Source organism: Myripristis murdjan, chromosome 8 (assembly GCF_902150065.1).
Source record: "Myripristis murdjan chromosome 8, fMyrMur1.1, whole genome shotgun sequence".
In the NCBI taxonomy this organism is placed as follows: domain Eukaryota; kingdom Metazoa; phylum Chordata; class Actinopteri; order Holocentriformes; family Holocentridae; genus Myripristis; species Myripristis murdjan.
Genome location: NC_043987.1, coordinates 1,162,501 through 1,188,902, shown reverse-complemented (window position 1 = coordinate 1,188,902; position 26,402 = coordinate 1,162,501). Strand labels below are relative to the sequence as shown.

At 39.7% G+C, this 26,402-nt stretch overlaps 1 protein-coding gene across 4 annotated transcripts in view; it reads right to left on the bottom strand.

The window, feature by feature from the left end:
- Positions 1–26,402, bottom strand: part of LOC115363445 (myosin-11-like) — a 68,849-nt gene that overhangs the window by 27,116 nt on the left and 15,331 nt on the right. For 3 of the 4 annotated variants that reach the window (XM_030057662.1, XM_030057663.1, XM_030057665.1), the window contains exons 6-27: positions 23,055–23,154; positions 22,223–22,249; positions 19,344–19,370; positions 18,991–19,083; positions 18,826–18,889; positions 17,749–17,847; positions 17,505–17,648; positions 17,288–17,383; positions 16,383–16,501; positions 15,085–15,237; positions 14,611–14,784; positions 12,421–12,594; positions 11,952–12,066; positions 10,972–11,165; positions 9,715–9,836; positions 8,650–8,719; positions 7,482–7,642; positions 4,964–5,072; positions 3,735–3,866; positions 2,269–2,475; positions 1,723–1,860; positions 1,503–1,626 (exon numbers count right to left, since the gene is read on the bottom strand). In XM_030057662.1, coding sequence (XP_029913522.1) covers positions 1,503–1,626; positions 1,723–1,860; positions 2,269–2,475; positions 3,735–3,866; positions 4,964–5,072; positions 7,482–7,642; positions 8,650–8,719; positions 9,715–9,836; positions 10,972–11,165; positions 11,952–12,066; positions 12,421–12,594; positions 14,611–14,784; positions 15,085–15,237; positions 16,383–16,501; positions 17,288–17,383; positions 17,505–17,648; positions 17,749–17,847; positions 18,826–18,889; positions 18,991–19,083; positions 19,344–19,370; positions 22,223–22,249; positions 23,055–23,154 — 2,642 coding nt within the window. The remainder of the gene's footprint in view (positions 1–1,502; positions 1,627–1,722; positions 1,861–2,268; positions 2,476–3,734; positions 3,867–4,963; positions 5,073–7,481; positions 7,643–8,649; positions 8,720–9,714; positions 9,837–10,971; positions 11,166–11,951; positions 12,067–12,420; positions 12,595–14,610; positions 14,785–15,084; positions 15,238–16,382; positions 16,502–17,287; positions 17,384–17,504; positions 17,649–17,748; positions 17,848–18,825; positions 18,890–18,990; positions 19,084–19,343; positions 19,371–22,222; positions 22,250–23,054; positions 23,155–26,402) is intronic. The other variant, XM_030057664.1, reaches the window with a different exon arrangement.

Sequence of the window (26,402 nt, the reverse complement as noted above, 5' to 3'; positions counted from 1 at the left end):
TAAAACAGAATGTCAATAGATATGTCAACATGATTTTTAAATATTATTTATGGCTACTGAAGCCTTGCTGATATTTAACTTACACATTAACTTAGACATTCTGTTGAATATCTATAGGGGATTAGCCAAAGAAAGGGTGATACACATTATTCCTTTTTGGTGCATGTGATAAATTATTAGATATACGTAGCTCCACTACGTGTTACACTTCAGGGGACAGAAGGAACTCTGAACTTGAACCCTGCATTTCTTCCACACATAGCTGGCTGGTTAAAGGTGTTACTGGTAGAAAAATGGCCGCATAAACATTACAGGTCACATGACAGCATGTCCGCAATATATGCAAATCAACAAAAAAGCAAATTGCCTTATTTAGTCTGACTGAATCTAGCTCTGCTGTGTTTTCCTCCTTGGTGTAGTGTGTTTGGGCATGTGTGAAACCAGCGATTGCTCTCTGGTAAGATCAGTTGGGTACAATGTTGATATATTTTGGTTCCTCCGAATTTTTTGCTGTGTGAAATTAAACCAGACCAAATTAACAATGCAACAACATGTCAACTATTCCACCACAGTGAATGGACTACAGGTATGACAACACACTAACAGTTGTGAGAGGTCAGACATGAGTAGAGGCTAACAGAGCTGAACAGAGGTGAACAGATATGACTAGAGGCAGAGGTCAGGCCTTATACAAATTTTAATTTAATAATTTATTTGACCTCTGCCTGCCCTGTATATGCAAATTGTTTCAAACGATCCATGAGTACACCCCATTTCAACTTACTGGTCTATCTTGACTGTTAATTGATTTGAGTATTAAAAAAGGTCCTGAAATGCAAAGTCACCTCTGCATTTAGGTTTTTTTCCAAAGAATAGCAGGGCCTACTTTATGTGTGAGTGTTTTGTTTTTTCACTTTCTCCTCTCCCAATGGACTCCCCTCTCTCTTCACCACACATGCAGTTGCAGACACACGATCCTCTGCCCTGTTCTCCCTGACACACACCAGCACACAAGCGCATGAACACACAATTGCCTTTGTCCCTCCTGCTTTTCCCCATGTAGTTCACAAAGGTGATGTCTATGGTAATGTCCGCTGGTCATTCATCAGTAACAGATACCTAACCTAACACTAGACAAAGCTGATTGGTGATTTATTTAGGCTATCAGCTGACTAGCTGTGGGCAAGTGTGGATCCGGATTATGAAGAGTTGATCGTCTGATGTCAGTTAAAGTAATGTTTGCCAGAAGGGTAACTTCCTTAGCTTTCCTTACACCTTACACTGGTTAGCCTGCAAGCATTGGTTAACTGCATTATTTTTGAACTTTGTCTTTCTTGATTTTGTGAAGTAAAGTCTAAAGTCATCAAATTTGTCACTTGAGTCCAAGTCGAGTCCAAGTCTGTGACTCAGGTTCACAGCTATTACTAAAGGTGACTAGTAATGAATAGAAGAAGTGAGCAGTGGTCAGCAGAGGGGAACAGCAGGCAGCTGTGATGACTGACCCTCCAGGTCAGAGATCATTGACTCATGTTTGGCCTTGAGCTTGGTCAGGTTTTTGGACTTCTCTTCTTCCTCAGCCAGGTTAGAGCTCATATCAGCTATCCTCTCTTCTAGAAGTTTCCGCTCCTGGCAACACAGCAGGGAAACGGCAAGATGAGAACAGACGTACTGTATGTGTACTGTATATGAAACACCCAAATCAACACACAGACTGCACTCTACCTTCTGCAGTTTGTTGTTTTGATCCTCCATGAGCATTACGTCATCCTCCAGTTTCTTGACTTTTCCTTCCATGGCCACTTTCTCCAGCTGCAACATCTGGTGAGCGTCCTCTTCCTCAGCCAAGTGGGCCTCCATGAGCTGAAGGAAAATCACATAGTTCAAAATTGGTTGTAATACTGAGGACCAGCACAGAGAGCTGGTCCTCAGTTCGTATCTGTAATAATTTAAGTGGAATTTGGAGTATCAAGCCAGTATCCAGCACTCAGTAACAGTATCTGAGGAAGATAGCACCACTACTGTCCTACGTTATAACAGCTAGTGGGGAAGTGAGATAATATCTTTTTTTTTTTTTTTTTCAAAATGAGTGAACTACTAACCTTTAAAGTTTTATATGCATGCTGAAATTCATAAAAATCTAGCATCAGGATTTTTCTTAAAACTATGATTTACCCAAGCAGTGTAACTTAAGTGGCAAGGTAAAAAACAGCAAGAAAATATAAACTACACTGCAGTGTCAACAGTGATCCATCTTGGCTCTGACTCCACCTGTAGCTGCTGTTCCATGTCCTTCCTCTCCTGCTGCAGCATGTTACTGCGATCCTCCTCCTCCTCGAGCCGGGCCTCCATCTCATGCAGCACCTCCTCCAGCTCCTGCTTCTTGGCCTCCAGACGAACCCTCATCTCCTCAGCCTCGGCGTACAGCTCCGTCTCTGCCTGCAGTTTCACCTCCAGCTGGGATCGCTCCTCCATCAACTACAACCAGAGACTCCCATCAAACTCACATCATCATGAAACATATTTCAGAAACGTCTTTTGTTTTCATGTGTTTTCATTTGTTATTTCATATGCCTCTAATATTTTGGGTTAAAAACAGAGAGTTCCTAACAGTTCTCCTAGACCAGTAGTTTTCAAAGTGGGGTGGGGGGACCCCTAGGGGTCCTTGAGGGTCTTCAAAGGTGTTCTCAGAAAAATGAGGAATAGTTTCAAATCTTGTGAATGCAGGTTGTGTTCAGACGCTTTTAACACGTAATTCAACAAAAGCAATCTGATCCAGCATAACTGATCTGAGCATATATGATTTTAATCATTACACTGTAAATATAGTTTTCTGGTCATTTTAAAAACAATTTGTTGCTAATTTTCTGTTGTCTTTTCTGATTATCTGCTCATTATCTTGCAACTTTTTACTAATTTCTTGCCAATTTTCAGGTCATTTCTCACTAATTTACTCATAATTTACTTTCCATGTTTTTTGAAAGAAATTGTTGGGAAAAAAATTTGATAAGCAAAATAGCATAAAAAAAGATATTCTGGAACATCAGTAATAAAAAAATGAAAATAAGCAAGAACACTTAAAAAATTCCAACAAAACTATATATATATATATGACTCAAATGATATACATCAGATCAGTGATGCTGGATCAAAGTCAGATTTCCTGTGTTTCAATGTGGGGAAAAATCTCTTGATCTTAGGTTCTATACAGGGCAAAATGACTTCAAATAGGTGTTTGCGGCTTAAAGAGAGTCAACCTGGGGCTCCAGAACATGAAAGTTTGAAAAACCCTGACTGAGACTTCAGATCAAGGAGTTCAGGCTGCTAAATGTGTATAATCTTTTAAGTTGCCTCTTCAAAACACATTTTGTAGACTTGCTGTTATGTAGCCTAATAATCATTTCACTGTATTACCTTTTGTGCTTGCCTTGCTTTTATATTTTTCTTTTGCCTTCATTACTCCTGATTCTAAGGGCTCTTGTTTTAAATACTACCTATATGCTGTAATTTGCTTTGCAACTACACTATATTCTGAATAGTGCTACATAAATAAAGATTATTATTGTTACTAGAAGCAGTAGTAGTGTTATCAAGAATCCTGTTCCATGAATTTAAAACATTTTGCTGCTCATTTTATCAATTAATTGTGAAAGTTGATCATAAATTATATGAGAATACAGCATGTGCGTGATCAAAAGGACTAAGTGTGTATGTGTGTGTGTGTGACTCAGTTTGACCAGTGTGTGTTTCTGGGCAATCTCCGTCAGTTCAGCCTGGGTCTTGGCAGCCACGTCCTTCGCTGCCTTCAGCTCCTCCTCTTTCTGACCCATTTCCTCTTCCTGTCTGGTCACCTGGAGCAGGGGCTTCACCTGAATGAAAGATGTCATCACACAATGAATCACTAACAGCTGTGGATCGCCCCAACATTTGTATTATGACTCCAGTTCCCTGTGGGTAAGATGGAATGTGACAGAGACCACATCCAGACACACAATTTCAAGTTCAATTCAACTCAAAGGTGCTTTATTGGCATGACAAGTGAAACAGTCACTATATTCACATGCATGCAAGAAAGCAGATGATTGAGAATGTGACGGTCTAAAAGACAGATTTCATTAAGATGTTTATTTTATGTGTTTCATAAATTCATGGTTATTAAAACTCATTAAGTTAATAAAAATGATTAAAAATGTTTCAGTGTCCCATTAGTTTAGAGCACAGGTGTCAAACTGGTGCCATGGAGGGCCAAGAGGCTGCAGGTTTTCATTCCAACCAAAAACTCCACCAGGTGATTTCACTGATTAGTCCCGCCTCTGTTTGGAAGTAGGGTGATCAGTGAAATCACCTGGTGGAGTTTTTGGTTGGAATGAAAACCTGCAGCCTCTTGGCCCTCCATGGCACCAGTTTGACACCCCTGCTTTAGAGCCTTTGAAAATGGGGTGACAATGTATAAAACTGGCTGTAATTCTAAAACGGTTAATGCCATATTTTTGTTCAACCCCTTAAATTAAAGTCTACACTTCAGTCATGTCTTGATTACTCCATTTCAAATCCACTGTTGGTGGTGTACAAGGCAAAATTATGAATATTGTGCCACTGTCCAAATACTTATGGACCTAAATGTATGAACACATACTCAGTCATTTAGACCAGTAAATCATTAAAAGGTCATACCTAATTAAACTAAAACTTTAAAAGATCATGGTATGGTATGATGAGGAGGTAAATAGTATGATGATTTCACTATCTTACATTTTTCCTTTTATTGTATCAGTGTACCTCTGTATGGTGGTGAGGTATAGATCACGATTCCATGGGTTAGTTTATTTCTGTTTTTATAATCTTCTTGTATTTTTGAAATTGCATTCTTTGTCAAACCAGTGATACTTGATATTGATATTTTTTCATATTTACCTAATGAGTGTTCAATTGTGTGTGTGAGTGACAAAGAGAAAGAGAGAGAGACCTTGGTGAAGAGCCTCCACCACTGCCAGTTTCTCAGTTTGAGGTAACAAGCACAGTTCCTCTGGATGATCTTCATGGCACTCAGCTGCTGCTGCCGCTTACTGAAAGCCCTGAACACACAGAGCACAGACAGATAATGGACAGAGCGAAATAGGGAATGAGAGAGATGAAAACATTAAAGCTGAACTATGTGCAACCTTGCCTGTAATACAGCGTTAAGGTGCCCATTTAGTTGGTGACTCCAAATGGCATCAAGAAGAAATAAAAATTTGAAAACTTCACTACCCAGAATTTTGACAAATGTTACTAAAGGGCACACAGCACCCTCAAGGGTTGATTTATCAAGCATGCGGCAAAGAAGCACCTGGGGAGCAAGGTTTTGTGTTGCTGCAATTATGGCTGGAAGAGGTACCCGGTGCATATCTGAAAAGAATCAGTGCTTTCAAAACCTGAGACAAAAGCTATGACAAAGACACTAAGAGACATGTCACTCTTTGCAAGACAAACTTTATTCCCTTGTTTTTATCAATAGAACTCGCAATCAGCAACAGCTGCTGAGGACAATGCAGTGCAGACATAGCTTTATCCACAAAACACTGTTCAAACTGTCCCAAGAACACAGCAACGCTGGTGGGAACACATCACCTCTGAGCTCTTCACTCACTGTGGATATACAACTTTCAGAAAAGGGGATACATGTCCAATTTTGTATGCCTCCGGTATCTTGATAACAGGCAAAACACTAATGTTTTATGAAAGGATGCCCACCGTGTCCGTGCGTCAAAGAGGCACCATGGTATTTTACATTGTAAATGAATGATGTTGTTAGCTATATTCAGACTATGGATGAATTTATGTCCACAACTGAGATGCACCAGGTGGAACTGAATCAATGTCAAAGATGCTGCAAAGTGAGTCATGACATACTTTTCAAAGTCATTAAATAACAGGTGCAATTTCCGTTGCCACACTGACTGCCAATCATGATAAATCAGCTTTAGCGGGTCATTTAAGCAAATTTCCATTCCTTCCTCTTGTATTTTACAGTCCTACACCAGAACAGACTAAAATACATCTCTTTTTGCCTGCACATGCAATTGTTTGCTGTGCCACTTTTATTTCATTTCTTTTATATAATTTCTCAAGATACTTCCTAAATAAAACTGTGCAAACCTCTGCGGCGGGATCTGGGTACATCAATGACGTAATTTGTCTTATTTGCAAGTAAAAATGTCCTACAAATGCTTGATAAATGATGCCCTCAGTCTGTGATGCTTTATGGGGAGTGATACTGAAGGGACAAGAGAGGCAAAAGATCTAACAGCGGTGAGGGCAATGCTGTCTGGACAGTACACTGCTCATGCAGGGTTTCCATTCTTTTAGGGAAACCATTTTTAAGGATTTTTGAGGATGGATTCAATGACTCACATACATGTTAGCTGTTGCTCACAGAAGGGCACCTTAAAATGATTCATTGGACAAACCTGCCAAATTGCTCAAATTTGTGTGAAATCAGTGTTTCAAATTACATGACACCATCACGTTATCCCAGGGGATGATGGGTAACTGGACTTCTTTGAAGATTCTTGAAGACACTTCACTTCTCATCAAAGAGGCTTGTTCAGTTCTTCAGCTCACTGAACTGAAGCAACTTCTTGGATGAGAAGTGAAATGTCTTCAAGAATCTACTTACAAGTCCAGTTGTCTTTGATTCAACTCTCCTTGGATAATCATGACCTGGATGACTGAGAATCTTCACAGACATATTGTCAACATGTTGTTTCTGCATTTTGCAACATGTTGTTCATGTGTAAAAAAATGAGCAACACAAAAATGTGTTGATTTTGCTCAAACACCGTGTTGATCAAAGCATCGTTTCAAGTGTTTTTGAGCCATTTTACCTTCCAAACATGTAGCACTGCAGTACAATAAAAGATGACAGCTGGGTATCAACAGAGGCTGAAATGGTGCATCAGTGGCTAAAAAATGTGCAGTGTGAACTTTGCAGGTGTGAATTTTCCAGGTGCTTTCCATGACTGGAAAACTAGTCCACAAATTTCAAGGATACCTAGTTTTTGAAAAGGTGTGGGAAGCCAATCACTACTACTAGAAAACAAACTGTTCTTCAGTCTGAAGTTGAATTCAGTGTTTTTAAAGACCCCTACTCTTAGACTGAAGCTACCAATAACCAATATTTTGTGAGAATATTCAGTATTTAAATTTGACGATGTTCATGTCAAAATATCCCAAATATCAAAATTACAGTATTCACTGTCTTCAACATCCTGTATATTTGTCCAAATCAAAACAAATGAATTCATTCCCATACAGTAGACAACTACTGTAATAGTGACCAATGACATCTTAATTATGTTATCAAATAAACTCCATCATATCCACCATATCAGAGGTGGGCAACACTAGTGTCTTTTTCTGTTTTTCACACCTCTGATTTTTTAATGATTTTTTTAAAAAATAACTCTGATGTATATGCATGTATTTATAGAGATTTGTCTTACTTGCGGGCCAGGAAGCCTCTAGCCTGGGCCTGGAAGGCGATAATGATGACGGTGAGTTTGAGATCCCGCTCCTCCTCCAGCTGGGCCAACACCCCTGTCCTGAAGAACATCTTACTCTGACCAATACGGTACAGGTTAGGATCCAAGTCAAGGTGCTTCACCTGGACGACAGGACAGGACAGGAGACAAGTAGAGGAAAGTATTAAAAAAAGTTTAACAGGACAATAATTGTACTTGCCATCATTCCTGGTTTTCCCAGGACGCTCCTGATTCTCATACCTCTCTCTACGTTTATCCCAGAGTTTAATTTCTCATGCTTTTCTCCCATATTTTGATCAAATTGATCAGATTTTAGTTTGATTTAGGCAGAGCAGCATCATGTGTAAGGTTTTGTCAAGCTCCAAACAGAGGATTGATATCAAGATTGATCTTCACATTAATTAAAAAAAAAAAAAAAAAAAAAAAACTTTGTTTAGCAGCTTCTGCCATTTGGCACTCTCAGTGTTGCCAAGTGTGGCACCGTACCATAGACCAAATGACAAGGAGTGGAACCTGAACACTGTAACTCAAATTTTCACATTTACTTAATCCACTGAGCTAATTTTTTAGCAATGGATTTGAGTCTAGAATACACTAATGTTGGTCAAATTTAGATTTTGCCAAACTCCTATGAGTGCTGAATATTACAAGTAACATCTGGGGCAGTTGTCTGGAGGAGATTTTATATTTTTATACATTTTATATATTTTTATATATTTTTTATTATTTCCTGGTCATTTGGCTGCATTTCTTGGCTGCCACAGTCCTTTCATCTGGGTAGCCTCCCTGCTGAAATCTGTATTCCATCTCATTAGAATGTTTTTCAAAGTCAAACTGTTAGGTGTATATTTGTCTAATAAAACTATAAGCTGACTAATAAGGAGACTCCTCTTAGCATAATATCTACAAAATGTTTATACATTTCCAAAGCAACCAATGGTATTTTAAAGCTCGACTGTCATTTTTCCTCCCTTTCATCCAGCCATTGGTTTCCATTCATTCCAGTACAATATGCAAATGAACTTTCAGAGACTTTTAACTTTCTTCACACCAGTATTCCAAATGTGAGTGGCCACAGCAACAAAAACATACTGCTCAAATTTGCTAAAGCTAACTACATCAGACTCACCATCAGACAGCATGCCTGCTTCCCATCCATAAAGCCCTTGGGGATGGCGCTGGCGGCCAGGATCTCATATCTACATGCAGGGAAACAATCAAAATTCAGTCACTTTGCTACTGTGACTTCAAGCAACATAAACAAAAGCCTAGCACTTGGCCCTTGGTGAGATGAGGACCAGAAAAATGCTTTTCTTTCTTAACTTTCTCTCTCTGTGAGGAAAGTTGATCCTTATGCTGTACATATTCACCCCTTTGAAACCTGAGCAAATTCACTTGACTTCTTTCAAAAACATAATATATTTAAAATGAAATGGAAAAAACAAAACAAAACAAAACCACAGCATATCAAAAAAAAGGAAAAAATACAAGAAAACTGTATTTATTTTCATTATAATTATATATTTAAAATTACAAGAACATTATAAGAAAATCACCATAATTACTACAATATTGCCTAAAAGATTGCAAATGCTACCATATAAACGGTAATTTATTTATAAATAAATAATATAAACATTACTGGTGAGTGATACATTCTACCAACTGTCACCATCATGGTCTCATTTGTTTAAATTTTCGTCTTAGGTATGACAATTCATTTGACAATCATATTCTGACTCTTAGAAAGGATGCAGTATTTTGAGTGAGGATAATTTGGATTTGCTAGACTAGAAAATAACTGCCTTAACCCTTAACTGCTTTTAGTGCTTCATACTGTATATTTTATTCACTTTTATTTTTATTTTTATTTTATACACAAAAAAAAAAAAAGATTTTTTTTTTGGCATTTCCGCTTTATTTGACAGTCATGGTGGAGATAGAGAGGAAGGGCAGGGGAGAGAGAGGGGATGACATGCAGGACCTGAAGTCGGATTTGACCCTGGTCGCTGCGATCAGGACTAGGCCCTGGTGCATGGTATGCACTCTTAACCGGTGAGCCAATGGGGCGCCCCATTTTATTCACTCTTGTATCCCAACTGCCCATTAAGTGGCTGATATCCTGGGAATAATATACCCTCATCATTCACACACACACACACACACACACACACACAAAAGATAGTTCTCTCACCGCTGTCTGAACTCCTGGAAGACAATGCGGTTGGGGAATCCCTGTCTGCAGATTCGGATGCCCTCCAACACCCCGTTACACCTCAGCTGCTCCAGCACCAGGTTGGCATCCATCTTTCCTGCCTGTAGCACAGAAGCTGATCAGGGACTACTGAATGCAGCCATAGACTCTTTAACTTGAAAAGACTGTTCTGACTATTCTGGCCATGTTCAGGGTTTGATCCAGGATGGTTTGGAGGAGGTAAAATTCAATCCATAAACTGGACTAAATAAACTGAAGATTTTTCAACAAAGGGTGATGAAAACACTGTGGTTGGACTAGAGAGAAAACATTTTAGCACATGTTAGGGCTGGATAGGATGGATAGATACTTTATTCATCCCGAAGGAAATTCACCTACTGTTTCACAGAGCCAGGTGTTTGCTTTTGCACATGAATGCATGTCAAACACTTTCCTTAAAAAGTATATCTGTGTAAATTGTGAAATTGTAAAATACTTGATAAATACTTTGCATTTTTAAAATACCTGATAAATACTTTTTATTGTAAAATACTTTATAAAGTACTGTCCATTGACAATAAACAGGCAGTGAGGTCTGATGTGATTGAGTTAATAATGCTTGGCCAACAACAATTAAAGGGATTTCTTCACTGCTGTGTTTATGTAACTGAAAGTAAAGGCAGGCTACTGAAATTTGGAACTGGAGATCCATTTTGTCTACACAAACAATAAGTGCAAACTCTATTAAAGTATATCATCACCTGAGATTCTGAAGGACATCGACTAGGGGCACGTACCAAAACTGCAGAGGTACATTTTATAGTTAAAAGTGCTATAAGGGTTCTGTGGGGAAAAAATCCTCAAATCTGCACTGCAAAAACTGATTTTCTGCAGGCTATAGGAAGTTTATTTGTCATTATACAACAGATTGTATAACGAAATTAGTTTAAGTTACATCCCGTCCAAGAAACATAAAAAGACATAACAAATACAGGGTTACAGGATCAGGAGAACATTACTTGTATCTCTGTTCCACGGCTTTCTTATTGTGTGGATGACCCAGAATTCCACAGAAAATTCCATGATCAAGGAATCTTCAGGGGTCTAGTTGGGAGGTCACTGGTGCAATGATACAGCCCAGATACAAACCCTGATATTCTGCTTACTCTTATGATGACTGTCTAAATGAGGATTTTTAGATTGGAAAAACTCCTGGAGCTGACCTTGGCTACTTTATATATTTCACAAATATCATACCCTCTTCTCGTGGTTGGGGATGATGCAGCGGACAAAGTTGGGCTGGGTGTTGTGCAGAGTAGTCATCAGCTTCCCAAGGGACTCTTTGTATAGCTGGCCCACTGTACGGAACATGCCCTTCTTGGATTTGGTGGAGGTGGGCACCGAACTCTCTGACATCTTGGTCATGGTCTCCAGGCCCACCACACGATCAACTGATAATACAAAACATTCATACTGTATATACTCTCATAATGTATTCATGTGTTTACATTAGCTTCTTGGTTGGTTTGTGTTTCTGACTTCCCTCGACATTCTGAATGTGTTTCTCTTCAACAGGGAATGAATTCTTCAGTCATCCACTTTAGATGTCTTCTGTGGTCTTCCAGGTCTTTTGGTGTTGTCGAGCTTATTTGGTTGCTTTTTCAATTGTTGCTGTCTGTCTAATTGATTTTTTTTTTTTTTTTTTTGGCTTTTTGAGCCTGATTATGGGCTCCTTCACCTGCATGGACACCTCTTTGGATCACATGTTGAGGGTTCTGATAAACAGCTACCAAATGCAAATGCAAACGCAAACACTTGAAATGAACTCCAGACCTTTTATTTTCTTAATTTGTTATGGAATAACAAGGGAAAAGGTCACACCTGGCCATGAAACTGCTTTTTAGTCAAGTGTCCAATTACTTTTGAGCCTCTGAAAATGGGGTGACAACGTATAAAACTGGCTGTAATTCCTAAACAGTTCATGCCATATTTTGTTCAAATCCTTAAATTAAAGCTGAATGTCTGCAATTTAATCAAGTCTTGATGGTTCCATTTTAGATCCCGCAAAATTATGAATATTGTGTCACTGTCCAAACACTTTTGGACCTTATTATAGATAAATGGCTTACAAGTTTCGAAAAACACTGCAGTTGGGAGAAGTTTTTTTGTGGTGAAATTTTCCATTGAAACAAAGTTCAAAGCTCTCCAGTAGAGCTTCTCATGTGAGTTAGTCTTACCGTCTTTCCACAGGTCTTGGATAAAGTTGCTGGAGGAGTTGTTGAGCAGAGCAGTCACATTGTCATTAAGGGGGTCCATGTTCTTGGTCAGCCAGTTTGCTGCATTATAGTCAACCTAGGAGAACAGGAATAAGTCTTGCCAGATATAATGACACTTTATATACAGTTCCCAAGAAACAGGGACCACAACAAGGATCAAAGAAAAATGATAAGGAACAGTGGTGCAGGGCAGGGCATATTTTGTATACGGCATGAAGAGGTAAAGTTGAGGTGTATTCATGCCTTTAAACCTGAGCTTCAGTTCTGGGACAACAGATGATATTAAAAATTAAAAATTCCCAGATTCCCAGATACTTGTTCCCTTGTCTCATCTTAAAGTTTGAGATAGACTGAGCTGTCTGCCTTACCAAATGATTAGCACAAGAGAGGCGACTGAATAGAGAAATAGTGGGAGTCTTATGATTCTCACCTTGCCAGCATAGTGCAGCACAGTGAACATTAGCTTGTCTTTGTGTTGCTTTGGTTTGGAAAACTTAACATGACCAGAGTGGGTGTTCAGCAACTTGTCAACAAAGGAGACATCTGTGGCCTTGGGGAACCAGCACTCCTCATCCAGCAGGGCCAGGATACCAGGAGGGTTGTTCTAAAGGAGACAGAAAGGGAGGGTGGTTTTGTGCATTTGTTGTTGTTTGGGTTGTCTGAAACGTCTGGACTCGTATAGATAGATAATATTGTAAGTAACACACCACTTTTTCTTATCACAAGTGTTTTCCCTACACACGCTATCTTATTTATTTATTTAGCCAAAATTTGACACCATGAATCGTGATATTTTGAAACACTGGCTTATTGATATTAGTTTGTGTGATTGTGCTGTTAGGTGATTTATGAACTCTCTGATAGAGTTCAATGTGTAAAATCTGAGGGCCTCACTTCCCTTTTTCAAATTCAAGGGCGTTGCCCAAGGTTCTGTTCTGGGCCCTAGTTTATTCACTATTTATATAAATTACTTGACCCTGAAAGTTCCTGATGCTAATCTGTAGCTCTATTCTGACCACAGAATTATTTACTAGTGTGTCTCCACTCTTGCAGGTGCTCTTGGATACTTAAGGAATTTTCACACCTGCAGTCCATTTGCTGTGGTTTGAATGAGTGGAAAAACGGAATTTTTTGCTGACCCAAATGAACAATGCAGCAAAATTTCAAACAGACCAAATGTATCAGCAAAAGCCATGTGGAAGCTCTCAGTCCACTCACTGGTCAGGGTCAGACAGACAGTAAATGTTCACTTCAAGGATGCTTTTTTTCCTTCTCTCTCTTTTTTATAGACACGACACATTTGGCAAATACAGTCTCCAACATGGGCATGGAGTGTCCACAGCAGCTTTGGCATCACTGCAGTGCTCATTTGGGCTATATATCTAGACGGAATTTCCTTGTTGCTCAGTATCAACCCCTGATTGATTTTGTTCCTATATTACTAACTGCTAATTGCTAACTGCACAAAGTTACTTCTGTTATTAATTATGAGTCCATAATGTGCACCTCATTCATTCATTCTTTTATTTATTCAGGGAGGGCCAGCTCTCTTTTCTGAGCTGCAGGAGCAGCTTTAGCCCAGAACACACGCTACTTCCTGCAGATAAGTTGAATCTAGGTTGGTTCACATTCACACAGCAATTGTTAGTTTCACACCTGCTCAAATGAGCCACACCGAGGGGGAAAGTGCACCAATGTTCGACTCAAATGTACTAAACAAGGTAGGTTAAAAACATGCTTACGGTCAGCTTTTAACATTGTTCAGTCTCAGCTTCATCAGCTATAATTGGTTTTAAATACAGATAAATCTTTTTTAGAATTTTGCTAATTCTTTTATAAATTCTTGACAATATTCTGATCTTTCCTCTGGCATTATAATTTCTCAAGAAAAGCAAACTGAGGCTGTATTGGGGAGATTTGGTTGATGTATCTTTCAAGCCTCGTACAGAGCAGCTTGTAAAGAAGCTAAAGCTGAAGCTGAGATTTTACTTCAAGGAACAAACAGTTGTTCTTTTTTTGACCAAAAAGAAGCCATTCAATAATCAATAGTTTTTCTAGGTGTGCTTGATTATGGAGACTTGTTGTACATGTACATGAACACACCACCTTATGGTCTTTGCTCTCTTGATTCTGTGTATCACGGGGCATAGAAATAGGTTACAAAATGGCAAGCCTATCCTCATGTTTTATTGTTATGTGGTTTTAATGTCACTGGGAGCCCCTGTGTCTTGTTTTTTTTTTTTTTGTATTGTACTACTCCTTGTTTGTTGCTGTTTTGGTCAGCCCTTTCGTGAAAAACAGATTTTGAATCCCAAGCTTAAACAAATAAATAATAATCTTTTTGTTAGGATATCTGAGTGTACTGAGGTGCCAGGGTGTCTGGTCTCTAAATGGAGATGTGGATTTGCAGTTTTGATATCATTTAGTTGTTTTCCCTGTGATTCCAGACTTTTTAGACAACCTGTTGATGTATAGCACTATTATAGATACAGATATATCATACAGATTTAAGACACATTAACCATAAATACAACCCTGGATCATGTCCCAGTATAGTCAGAAATTGATTTCCTGGCCCTAATGATGTAAACATGGCAAATAGTGTGTAGCCTGTCCAGACCGGCCTCTCGATGAGCTCGATGCAGGGCTGCAGGTCAAGGCCAAAGTCAATGAAGTTCCACTCGATGCCCTCCCTCTTGTACTCCTCCTGCTCAAGGATGAACATGGTGTGGTTGAAGAGCTGCTGCAGACGTTCATTGGTGTAGTTGATGCAGAGCTGCTCAAATGAGTTGTCCTGAGGAGAAGAAATGAAGAAACACAGCAGATACTCCCAAATTAAGCCACATTTTAGTATCACACAAAATTTGTTGTAATGCAGACTTCTTCACAGATAGCTAGTAGTGCTGAAGTATTTGTTGTTGTTGTTGTTGTTGTTGTTCCAACCAGGAACAGTGAGTTGTAGTCAGAAGAGAATATAAAAGTTCCACAGTTATGGTGAGGGTAGGTTAGAGACGATATGAAACTCAAAGTTTTGAGGAATGAATTAGTTATGACATTTCTAACACTGGGCTGGAGTTTTCCAGTGAGCCATCACCTCAAAAATCTCAAAGCCTGCGATGTCCAGGATGCCCAGGAACGAGGCTGACTGCCTCTTACTTTTGTCCAGTGTCTTGTTCACCCTGGCCAGGATCCAGCGAAATAGGCGCTCATACATGGCTTTAGCCAAAGCCTCCACTGCAAAATCAGCCTGAAGGAATGGGACAGGTGAGGATAGAGGTAATGACAAGCATTTAGAGGAAGAGAAGTTGATGGAGGATGGATGGGAGGAGAAAGTCAAACAGATGATAAGTGTTTCCTGTTAGAAGGTGATTTTAGCTTTTCGCTGGGGAAACATGACCATGACGAACCCTTGTTGATGCATTCTTTATACTACTTAATTTGACATGGTATGATTTCAAATAAGTCATTTGATATTATTAACTTAAAATTAACATAACTTAAAATAACATTAACATTAACTTAAAATAACATGAAGTGCAAATTCCTCAGGTGGTTGAGAAGCAGCAATCCCCACAGAGGGAATGTACCATCCTCAAATGGTTCTATATAGGACCTTTATGATGTTATGCAGTGCCCTGTATATCATGAAACATTCTGCATCTAAAATATTTTATCCTTCTTTTAAACTCGGTTTTATTCTGCTTTGCCACTTGTTGCAATCCATACCGTGGTCATCAAATTCAGTTTGAAAATCACAAGTGCAGTCACTCTCACTAGTTGGATGTGATGGTGTGAAAAAATAATTTTGTGCAATGTCCATTAAATAAGAGGTACACATATCACTGGAAATGTAGCTGCAACTTGTAAATCTTAACATTGATGCAATTTTAATCCTAATACTAACCTAATCCTAACTTTAATCCTAATTTTAATCCTATTCATGCAAGGGAAGAGGGCACTTGGTCAGCTAGTGATCCATAAAGCTGGAATCACATCAGTTAACAACAGACAGACAACACCCACCCCAGCAACAGCCTGTTCACCCTGCTGCCGTCAGGCAAAAGATACAGAAGTATCCGCTGCCATACCACCAGACTACAGAGCAGCTTCTTCCCTCAGGCTGTGAGACTACTAAATGCACCATCTGCACTCCTCCAGGCTTAATAATTCTTTTTTCTACACAATCAATCAATTAATCAATCAAGAGGGAACCACACTTTAATTTCATTATTCAACCTGTTGTATAATGACAAATAAACTTCCTTGTATCCTTGTATCCTTAAGTTCATAGATCATATAGCAATGGGAAGTTAGAATCATTACAGATGTAGAACCAGCACACTGCGTTTTTCTGTTTTTGTGTCAGTGAGGGTTATTTGGCTATTGTGTTACCTGCTGCTTGGTCTGTGCCTTCTGCACAACCTCCCTGCCCACTTTGATGCGTGGTGTGAGGATGGCCCGGGTGAAGTCAGTCACATTGATGCCCTGGAGGTGACACACCTTCTGAGCCGCTGCAGTTGACAGGTAAGATGGTCAGAGACATAGAAGAGGTTGAAGATTGTTGGAACAGAGAAAACAAAAGTTTATGAAGTGGTGTTTTGAATTACATTGTGCAACATGGTAATTTGTCGTTACTGGTACTCATATGTGCATATATGCATATGACAGTTGCCTGACAGGTACATCAGGGTTAAGCAACCATAGAGACTAGAAACTATATCCTTTCTGCATGTTTTCACTTGAAATATTAATTAAGCACAACTCATTTCTGTGCAGAAAAGCAGAGTTTTGAGAGTTATTAGTTATTTTAACTTACTGCTCCTCAATCATAACCAGTTACTCTTTATTACCCCATTTCCCATTTGACCCCATTTCCTGTTACAACATGCGCCAACAACACAGCAGCATGGCTTCTTTTCTAGCTGGTTTACCAACATCATCTAAATTTGATTATTATTATTATTGTTGTTGTTATTGTTATAAATTAATTAATTAGTTAGTATGTTTCGACGGGTCGACCTTTGCGATAATGCCTTATTATAATGGCAAATTACTGCTGACCGACCGTCTGCTAACTGTGAAAGGCGCAGTTTGTGATGGTCAAATTTCAATATTTATAGAAAATTAAAATTCAATACTTCATTAAAAGACACTTCAAAACATAAACTGTAAACTTACTCACTTTAGAAAAAATTCCAATAAGTGCACAAAAACTATTGAATTACATTAACATGGAAAAATGTAATGAGTTACTTCAACCCTTTTCCAACATTTTGTTCTTTTCTATAAATGATTACCGGTGTTGTCAGGCATGGTTGCCTGCTCACTGTTCCTCTCCTTCTCAAACTTGATGTTGCCAAGCTGCAGCACAGTGGACACCACCTTCAACATCCCTGCAGCATGGCAGGAAAGAAGAAAGAGAGAGTTAAGTTTAACACCAATTTGGTGTTAGAATTGCTGAAATGTCTTGCCACAGTTTTTATTTGCTTTTATCAGTTTGTTTCAGCAGTGCACCTAATCTCTCCTCCTCATTAAAGCCCATAATTTCCATGGCCTCCAGGGTCTCGTCAAACATCTCATCATCCTCCTGGCCTGGGATCTCCACGTGACCCGCCAGCAGGAAATGATAGCTGCTGAAATCCTCCAACAGCAGTTCCTCTACACACACACACACACACAAACAGTGAACATTTACAGGATATCTAAAGCAATAAAACCTGACAGTGAGCATTTATCTGTTCAAATTTCAATCACCCACCCCGCATCTTGTCTTTGGCTCCTGCCACCATGTAGTAAAAGATATGGAACGATCTCTCAATCTTGGCCTGGCGAACACAGCGAGACTTCTCCAGCAGGTCTGGTCAGGCCAGAGAGCATTAAGGAGAGAACTTGATCTAGAAATACGCCTACTATACTACACTCAGTGTCCATTTTATTAGGTCCACCTGTACAATCTAACAAAGTTCAATACAACAGCTCTGCCATAAATTCTACCTTTTAACAAAGTTTAAAATGTTCAGTTTTTGTTGGCATCGTGGAGAATGTGTCCATTTAATTCTGTTTATTATTGAGGTTGTAGTTTACAGAGGTCTTATACTGGACTACATTATATTGAGAGGTGTTTCTAATTTTTTGTCCTTCCTATCTATACACATGAAGAGGGCAGAATGGTAGGAACAGCTCTCGATAAAATGCAGTCCAGTCCAGCAGCAGCACTAACTATGAGCTCAATGCCAAACACCGAAGTGAATGACCACCTCTATTACTGTGACAACAAGACAAGCTGAGCATTATAGGCAGCAGAAACAGAAAATTTATGGCAGAGCAGTTGTACTGGATTGAGAATTCAATTCAATTTCAATTCAATTCAATTTCAATTTTATTTATTTAGCCCAGAAATGACCCATTACAACCAAGAAACCTCTAGTACACTCTAGAAACCACTTAGTACACTCTAACAACCTTCCAGAAATATCATAGCAACCACTTAGTACAGTCTGGCAACCGCTTAGAAACACCATAGCAACCACCTTGCACACCCTAGCAACCACCTAGAAACCATGCCCTTGTAACCCCTCAGCAGCTGCCTAGCAACATCTAACAACTTAATCAAATAGGTGGGAGTTGAAATAGTAGTTGCAGTCGTGATGGAAATGCATGAAGTAGTTTAAGTAGTAGTTGTATTTGAGTTACTGTTGCTATTTTAACACATATCACAGCTACTGGATACCTTCACTGATATTACTTCTAATACATCTACTACTGCTCATGCTACTCCTACTTTATTATACTATATTTTTCCATTGTCTTAAATTTATTGATTAACAAAGGATACAGGTGTCAATGTTTGCCCCAACAAGATAGCCTGTCACATCAAAGTTGAGCTTTATGAACTTGCCCTGCAGTCGGAAGTAATGACATGTTAAAAAAAAGCTAGATAGATAAGACCATTTGTTACTGTGGTAACCAAAAATCAAAAGGGTTGTGTGTGTTGACTTACAAATCGGGAGGAGTTGTCATTTTTTATGGTTTTAGCATTGCCAAAGGCCTCCAGGATGGGATTGGCTTGCAGCAACTGCTTCTCTAGCTCCCCCTGTGGGCCAGAGTGAGACACATCACCGTCCTATCTATCTATCTATCTATCTATCATAACAGAGACAAAGCCACTTGTGTCACATGCTGTTTTAGACACAACTGCTACCATTCGCTCAAAGTGTGAATGTGCCTTATGTGTCTGCATGAATCATGCCATCTACATGATACATGTAATACAGTGTAGTGTAATGTAGTGTAATGTAGTGTGCCGACATGTTCCCCACTTCTAAGGTCTCAGGCAGGAGATTCAATACTCACGTAGGCCAGAGATCCTGCCTGCTGCTGCTGCAAGGAGAAAAAGGACCACAGACTGGTTAGAAACCTGATGAAAATGTACCATTTTTGAGCCTGTGTCCACTCCCCATTTCTGTTTTTTTTTGTGCTATATATTGTTTTTAAAACAATATGTAGCACAAACAACAGCAAAAAAGAGACAAATCAACACAAGAGAACAAGGATGTAAAATATCTTTAAAAAACAGACTAAAAAGAATATACAAGTCAGTCTAAAAAAGTGGGTCTTTTTTACTTTACATTTTTTATTTGACTTTTAGAAGTGATAACACAGCCCTATGTGATCCCTCTGTATGTTATGACAAAATAAATAAAAAATGCATTCATAATTCACAGTTAAAGAGAGAGAATGTGTATATAGGTTTACAAGAAAAAAGGGGAAAAAGAAAAAGATTGGAAAAAATACATCACTCATAACAACATGACTAATATTAACAACCGAAAAATATATGTATATGTACTGAGGACTGGAATATAAATTCCAGTATTCTCACAGTAACAGTTTTTCTCAATTGCTTTAACCCAGTTCTCAAACTAGAAATGTTCTGCGGCACCACAACCACGTCAGGTATCCCATAACACCCCATACCACCAATCCAGTGGTTCAGAGCCTGTGTTAAAATGTTTGAGGTCTATGTGATTTTTTTTTTTTTTTTTTGCTGAGGCAGCTTTGGAGCGAAAACATTCAATGAAATAAAATGCTTCAGTTAGTTATGTTGTGACCACAAAATAAAAAGATGTGGGCACAAGATTCAAATTTTGTGTTATGTCAGCACCCATGTTAACATCATGGGTACTGACATGTATAGCAATGTCGCCATAGCTAGTGTGTTTGGATTGTTCCTTACCAGCAGTGTTGCCAACTTGGTAACTTTGTAGCCATATTTAGCAAGTTTGTGTTGTTTCGGAGAAATGTGTTCACACATGGTCAAATTTCAATATTATTAGAATACTTATATAATATTTATAGTGTAATTATGTAATTTCAGTTATATATATAGATATCAATCAATCAATCAATCAATCAATCAATCAATCAATCAATCTTTATTTATATAGCGTCAAATCAAAACAGAAGTTATCTCATGACGCTTTACAGGTAGAGCAGGTAAAGACCACGCTCTACATATAGATATAGATATCGATATAGCTATATAGATATATAGATATAGATATAGATATAGATATGTGTGTGTGTGTGTGTGTGTGTGTTGATTATGCAGATCAGCCTGATATGCAAATTAGATGATGACACTACTGGGACTGCCAATAGTGACTTCATACAGGAGTTTGCAACATAGCTTACCAGAGTGGCTATTCTTGTTTGCCAGAACCCTAAGGTTAGCCTTCAATAGGAGCTCTGGCCCAGGGTAAACAGGTAGGTCGCTGCCGCTGCTAACCTGATCTTTTGACTTCCCTACAGCTAGCATTCACGGCTTCGGGGCGGCTGGGAGAGGCAGAGGGACCAGGCTGGCCAAGGGGATTAGCAAAAGCATTCACAACCAGGAGCAGTTGCGAATCAGATCATGAAAATGACATGATTCTAAAAATTGTGACACCACTATTATTGATGATAACATATTTGAGGCTATCTAATCTATTACATCTTAATGATATCTGCTGAAGTATGGCTACCAGTACAAGACGTGTGACACAGAATGATTAGACTCAGATTATAATGCCAACTTCTATTCATAGTACCCTTTCTCTCGTGGAACTAAATGCAGATGATGTTCTTTGTCGAGCATCTTCCTCACATCTTAACAGTTAGGGTTAGTCAAGAATCAATCAGATCTGAATCAATCAGAGTCTGGGCTTCTGTCTGGTAAAAAAGATTATTACATGCATTTACTCCGAGGTGCTGAAGAAAGTTCCAGCTGATCTGGACAATGGGTTGCATCTCCCTTACTCTCTAAACACTCAGGTTTCTGTTGTGAAAATGGACAACGTGCTGTGATACAATGATGATGATGTAATTTATTTGTAATTGTTTGTTGCACTGATGCACTTAAAAATCTGTTGCAGTCTCCTTTTAATACTTTTAATACTTTTAATATTAATTTGTGTATACATACACCTGCACATATATACATATATGAATGCCCCCCCCCCCCAAGGTTTTCTAACTTTTATTTCTATTTTGTGTGCAAATGACGTGAGTGTGAACAGAATAAATATGCATTAGTATCTCCCAAACTGTTTATAACCAAGAAATGAAGTTGCCATGTAAAAGCTAAGACTGCACATTACTGCAAAGTCTTGTAGCCGCAAGATGATAATGAACTAGACAACACAAAAACATTATCAAAATCACAAAAAGTCAAAGCCAAGTCAAAATTCCCCATAATCACTTGAATGTAGGGCTGGGCAATATGAACAAAATCAGTTCTCACAATATGTTTGACTGAATACCTTTATATTAATATTGTGATGATTCTGAAGGGATGACATTTGGTGCTCTCCTGAGGTATTTAAACACAAGATTTTTGATAAATAATCATTTGCAATGTGGATATGATAAGAGCTACAACAATCTAATAAATTTGCATACCTTTATTGTAATGCAGCTTTAAAACCAGGGAAAGATAATACTTATGCCATATGATGATGTTACTATAGCCTAAAATCCCAGAGGATATCTAGTCTTGTATCATGGTATTGATACAACATTGATATACTACCCAGCCCCACTTAAAAGGTGGAAATCTGAAAGCAGCAGGATCAGGGTTCAAACCTAAACAAATTTGTGTCCTGTCTGGATTATGCAGCTGAACAAGCAGAAGGATCACAAGCCCCATTACCAGCAGAAGCATGAATGTCAACACTGAAAGGATCTGTCCTCACCTTGACCGTGGCTGGTGCATTTGAATCCTGTCATGCAGAATATGTGTTATAAAAAAAAGTTGTAAAAGTATCCATCCGAACAAACTAAAATTTTACAGTGCGCCTATTGGATAAATAAGGAACAACTGGTGAATTTTTCAGAATTTTTTGAGACCCAAGTGCGTGGGATGTCCTGAAAATTTGGTGAAATGACATGAAATGACCCCTGTATCAAAATGTTCAGTTGATCAAATGAGACTGAGGTCATTTACTGCTAATTTCACTGAACTCAAGATTTACTGAAATGTTAAGCTGCTTGGTTGTGACACAAACAAGAACTACAAAAAAGACTTGATGATAACTCTAACCCTAACTTATGTCAGTACAAATTGTGGTTGCTCTTGCTGACAGATTATCACAATGGAGGAAAGCATCCTTCTGTTGGTCTAACATTATGAAATTTGTATAATACAGCTTTGGTGGATCATAAAAACAAAGATAAAAAGAATGTGCGTGGACTGCAGTCAGCAGTGAGACATATGGTAAAACACTGTAGATAAGTGTCTACATCCTCAGTGGGGTATTTAAAGTTATCTAGCATGCTAATTTAGCGATTGTGTCATATGCTGTTTTGCTGCGAAACGTGAAACTCTTTCACGATACAATATGCAGATGTGACTGCGCCTTAAGGGTATTTTTTTCTTTATCTCTCATTCAAACATTTATACTTTCATTGATACTTTTTTGCTGTTTTCTTTTGTGATGGGTTACCAACAAGTTCACTGTAATTTCCTGTCTCATTTACTATTATAACATGCAGACAGAGCTGGAAATGGCAGACGCTGCTACTCACAGGGTTGGCATCCTTCTTGCCTTTGTGTGAAGAGGCAACAACAGCCAGGTACTGAATCACCTTCTTGGTGTTCTCTGTCTTCCCGGCTCCAGACTCACCTCTGGGTGACAAAGTGATGATATGAAGGGAGGAGACGAGAGAGAGGGATTATGATGGAAAGGAGATGAGAGAGATCAAGAGGAGATATAGGTTGGGTGCAGGGGATCAGACGGGATGAGGTGTAGTGAATACAAAAAAGGGCCCCTCATTTGACTTTTGCTGAGTAAGTAAAGGCTTATGAAAAAGCATAAACTGGCAGATAACAAGTACTCAAGCTGTTGTGTCTTTTACTATTTTTAGCAACACAATAAAACAAAGAGTCGGCAGATACGTTTACGTCTCTTTACTTGAATTTGCCGTGCGCAACAATACAAGAACAAGGCACATGACCAATGACGCCAATAACTACTTAAACACACTCAACAAAATAATATGCTCTGTTCAATACATTACACTCCTCCCCGCGTAGATACAAAGCAATACAAAAGAAACATAAGCCATTGTCATCTCAGGCAGCCTTTCAGCAAACACTGTTATTAAAGCAACCACATACAATCCACACAGCTTTTTTTTTTTTTTTTTTTTTTTACAACTCAAGGCCCTGAGGTGGTTTGTGGACCCATGTAGGGTAATGTCTCTCTTCCCAAGGTGGAACGGCCTGTGCAGGCGAGTCTTGCAGCACAGCTGGGGACGCCGCCTCCGGTTCCTCAAGTACACTCGCTGCAGCCGATGTTACATTTGCCTCAGCTGATGGACATGCAGATGGTGCAGTACCAACATCTGGTAACTCCTCTTGAGCTGCAACTCCAGATCGTCTCAGCTGGTCAATATGACGTCTCCAGATGACTCCAGGGGTAATCTCCACTGTATAGGAGAGAGGTCCAGTTTGCTTTTTAACTTTGGCAGGTATCCATTTGTGATGTCCTCTGTAATCTCTAGCGAGTACAGCCTCTCCCACTTCCAGCTCCAGAGTCATTCTATGATTTTTACACTGCTTCATCTGTTTTTCTTGAACAGTCTTTTGAAGGTTGGGTCTCAATAAATCCAGCCGAGAACGTAAGGAACGTCCTAGAAACAGCATAGCAGGGGTCTGGTTTGTGGTAGAGTGGACTGCATTGCGATATGCAAACAAGAAGTTGGCGAGCTTCTGCTGAAGTGTGATGTGTTCATTCCCCATTGCTCGTAGTGCATTTTTCAAGCTCTGTACAAACCTCTCGGCCAAGCCGTTTGTAGAAGGATGAAATGGGGCTGAGGTAATGTGTCTAATACCGTTGTGCTTAAGGAAAGCTTCGAACTCCTCCAATGTAAACTGTGGCCCATTGTCGCTAACTAGTTGCTCTGGGACCCCAGTCCTGGAAAACAGTTTTCTCAGTACCTGAACGGTGTGGCCTGATGTGGTGGAGCTCATGGTAAATACCTCTGGCCATTTTGAACATGCATCAACCACCACAAGGAAAGTTGTATTCAGGAAAGGCCCTGCAAAATCAATATGAATCCTCTGCCAGGGCTTTGCTGGCCACTCCCAGGGGTGGAGAGGTGCAGCTTTTGGCATCTTCTGCACATCCTGACATCCTGGACAGCACATAGCAAGCTTCTCTATTTGCTGGTCTAGGCCTGGCCACCATACAAAACTTCTTGCAAGTGCCTTCATCTTTGCAACCCCTAAATGACCAACATGCAGCTCCTCCAACACCTGAGCTCGCAGCTTGGAAGGAATGACGACTCTCAGGCCCCCCCTCCATTATCGAAGGTGAGCTCATCACGTCGTTAGTAGAACTGAGGAAACTGACTTTTCTGTTGTGTAGTCCAACCCTTTTAGGTTGCAATGTACACCTGAGACAGAGTAGGATCCTTTCTTGTCTCACGCTGTATCACCTTGGCTGTGACTGGCAGATTCTCCATATGAGAAAGAGTAAACACATCGAGTAGTGTGTTCTCCTCTGCGGACTTCACATTTGTAGGAAGGGGAAAACGTGACAGTCCATCAGCATTAGCATGCTTGTGCATCCGTTTGAACTCAATTTTATACGTATGTCCTCCAAGGAACAAAGCCCACCTCTGCATTCGTGCAGCTGCTGTCAGTGGAATCCCCTTTTGTGGGTTGAAGATAGACACCAGTGGCTGATGGTCTGTAATGAGGGTGAACTCTTTGCCATACAAGTACTGATTGAAGCGCTTCACTCCCCAGACTAGACTCGGGGCCTCCAGATCAATCTGGGCATAATTTCTCTCAGCAGCAGCAGTAAGGGAGCGTGAAGCGAAGGCTACTGGGCGTTCACTTCCATCCTCCATAACATGTGACATCACAGCACAAATTCCATATGCTGAGGCATCACAAACCACCCTCACAGGCTTCTGTGGGTCGAAGTGTGTCAGCACTGTGTCAGAGGTTATCATTTTCTTTGTCTCTTGAAATGCTTTGTCACACTGTGTTGTCCACAGCCATTTTCTTCCTGTCTGTAGCAGCTCATTAAGGGGGTGAAGCACTGTTGCAAGGTCTGGCAAAAACCTGTTGTAGCAATTCAAAACCCCCAAAAAAGAGCGCAGCTGTGACAAATCCTGTGGCTGTGGGGCATTAACAACAGCCTGGATCTTCTTATCACATTTATGCAGACCATATGCATCGATGATGTGCCCACAGTATGCGATGCTCGACCTAAAGAACTCACATTTGTCGCGTCGTGCCCGCAGCCCATAATCCTCCAGTCTCTTTAAGACCTGCTGCAGGTTCTCTTGGTGCTCTGTGTCATTGGATCCTGTAATTATGATGTCATCCAAATAGCACTGAGTGCCTGGGCAGCCCTGTAGCAACTAATCCATGGCCCTCTGCCATATGGCTGGTGCTGATACAACTCCATAGACTAGCCTGTTGTAACGACAGAGACCTTTGTGTGTGTTTATTGTTAAAAACACCTTAGAGTCTTCTTCCATCTCCATCTGCATATACGCCTCAGCCAGATCCACTTTGCTAAACTTTTGTCCCCCTGCGAGATTAGCAAATATATCTTCTATTCTTGGTAGGGGGTACTGCTCTGCTTGCAGCACTTGATTTATGGAGACCTTAAAATCACCACACAGGCGGATGTTTCCTGTCTTCCTTGACACAGGAACTACTGGTGTAGCCCACGGGCTCCAGTCAACCTTAGACAGGATTCCCTCAGCCTCCATCCTATCAAGTTCAGCTTCCACTTTTTGTCGAACAGCATAAGGGACTGGCCGTGCTTTGTGGAACTTGGGTGTGGCATCACTGTCAAGCACTATCTTTTCCTTAATGTGACGGAGCGTTCCTATTCCTTCTTGGAACACAGG